This window comes from Thecamonas trahens, assembly GCF_000142905.1.
Source record: "Thecamonas trahens ATCC 50062 unplaced genomic scaffold supercont1.7, whole genome shotgun sequence".
Classification (NCBI taxonomy): Eukaryota; order Apusomonadida; family Apusomonadidae; genus Thecamonas; species Thecamonas trahens.
The window spans coordinates 571,976-572,858 of NW_013657673.1; the positions used below are offsets into that span (position 1 = coordinate 571,976).

Consider the following 883-nt stretch of genomic DNA (forward strand, 5'->3'; position numbering starts at 1 on the left):
CACGCCGCACCTGGCTCTCATCTGCTCCGGACGATGCGGCCTGCGTCCCGTGACTCTAGCACGTTGCTGACTCGTCGTCTCAGTCCGATATCCACGTCCCACGTACGCACCGAAGGTCCAACGCAAAGAAGATGATAATCTCGCATGCTGAGCTTGCTGCGTCATCGTACGACTCACATAGAGACAAGGCGTTGTAATGCGTCAGCAAGCGCGATCATCCTCGTCGTATGTTCTGATCACTTCGCCGATCTACAGAAGCATTCTCTGTGCCGCTCCGAGCAGGAAATGTCGTCCTACTCGGCATCGTCGTCCGGCTCCCGGGGTCCCTCGGCCGTCGCGGACTCGTTGTATTCGGCGGATGTCACGACCACCTACGCAGCGAAGTCGGGCACGACGGGCAAGAAGGGCAAGAAGGGCAAGAAGGGCAAGAAGGGCAAGAAGGGCAAAAACAAGAAGGTCGCGGCCGCAGAGGTCTCTGATGGCTCGGCGGGCGACCACGCTGCACCTGCGCTTTCGTCTTACTCGGGCGATGCGGCCGGCTACCAGGGCCTCTCGCCCGTGGCGGACTCGTCGTATTCAGCTGATACCGCCACCAACTACGCACCGAAGCGCGGCAAGAAGGGCAAGAAGGGCAAGAAGGGCAAGAAGGGCAAGAAGGGCAAGAAGGGCAAGAAGGGCAAAAGCAAGAAGGTTGCGGCCGCAGAGGTCTCTGATGGCTTGGCGGGCGACCACGCTGCACCTGCACCATCGTCCTACTCGGGCGATGCGGCCGGCTACCGGGGCCTCTCGCCAGCCACCGACTCATCCTACTCGGCCGATGCTGCCACCAACTACGCACCGAAGCGTGGCAAGAAGGGGAGGAAGGGAAGGAATGGCAAGAAGG

The 883-nt window shown here is 61.2% G+C and overlaps 1 protein-coding gene across 1 annotated transcript in view; it reads left to right on the forward strand.

Annotated features, from left to right (window-relative positions):
• Positions 1-285: 285 nt before the first annotated feature.
• Positions 286-883, forward strand: part of AMSG_01958 (uncharacterized protein) — a gene marked incomplete at both ends in the record, with an annotated part of 2,262 nt that continues 1,664 nt past the window's right edge. Inside the window, one exon of the mRNA XM_013906002.1 lies at positions 286-844. Within this exon, the coding sequence (XP_013761456.1) occupies positions 286-844 (559 nt within the window). The remainder of the gene's footprint in view (positions 845-883) is intronic.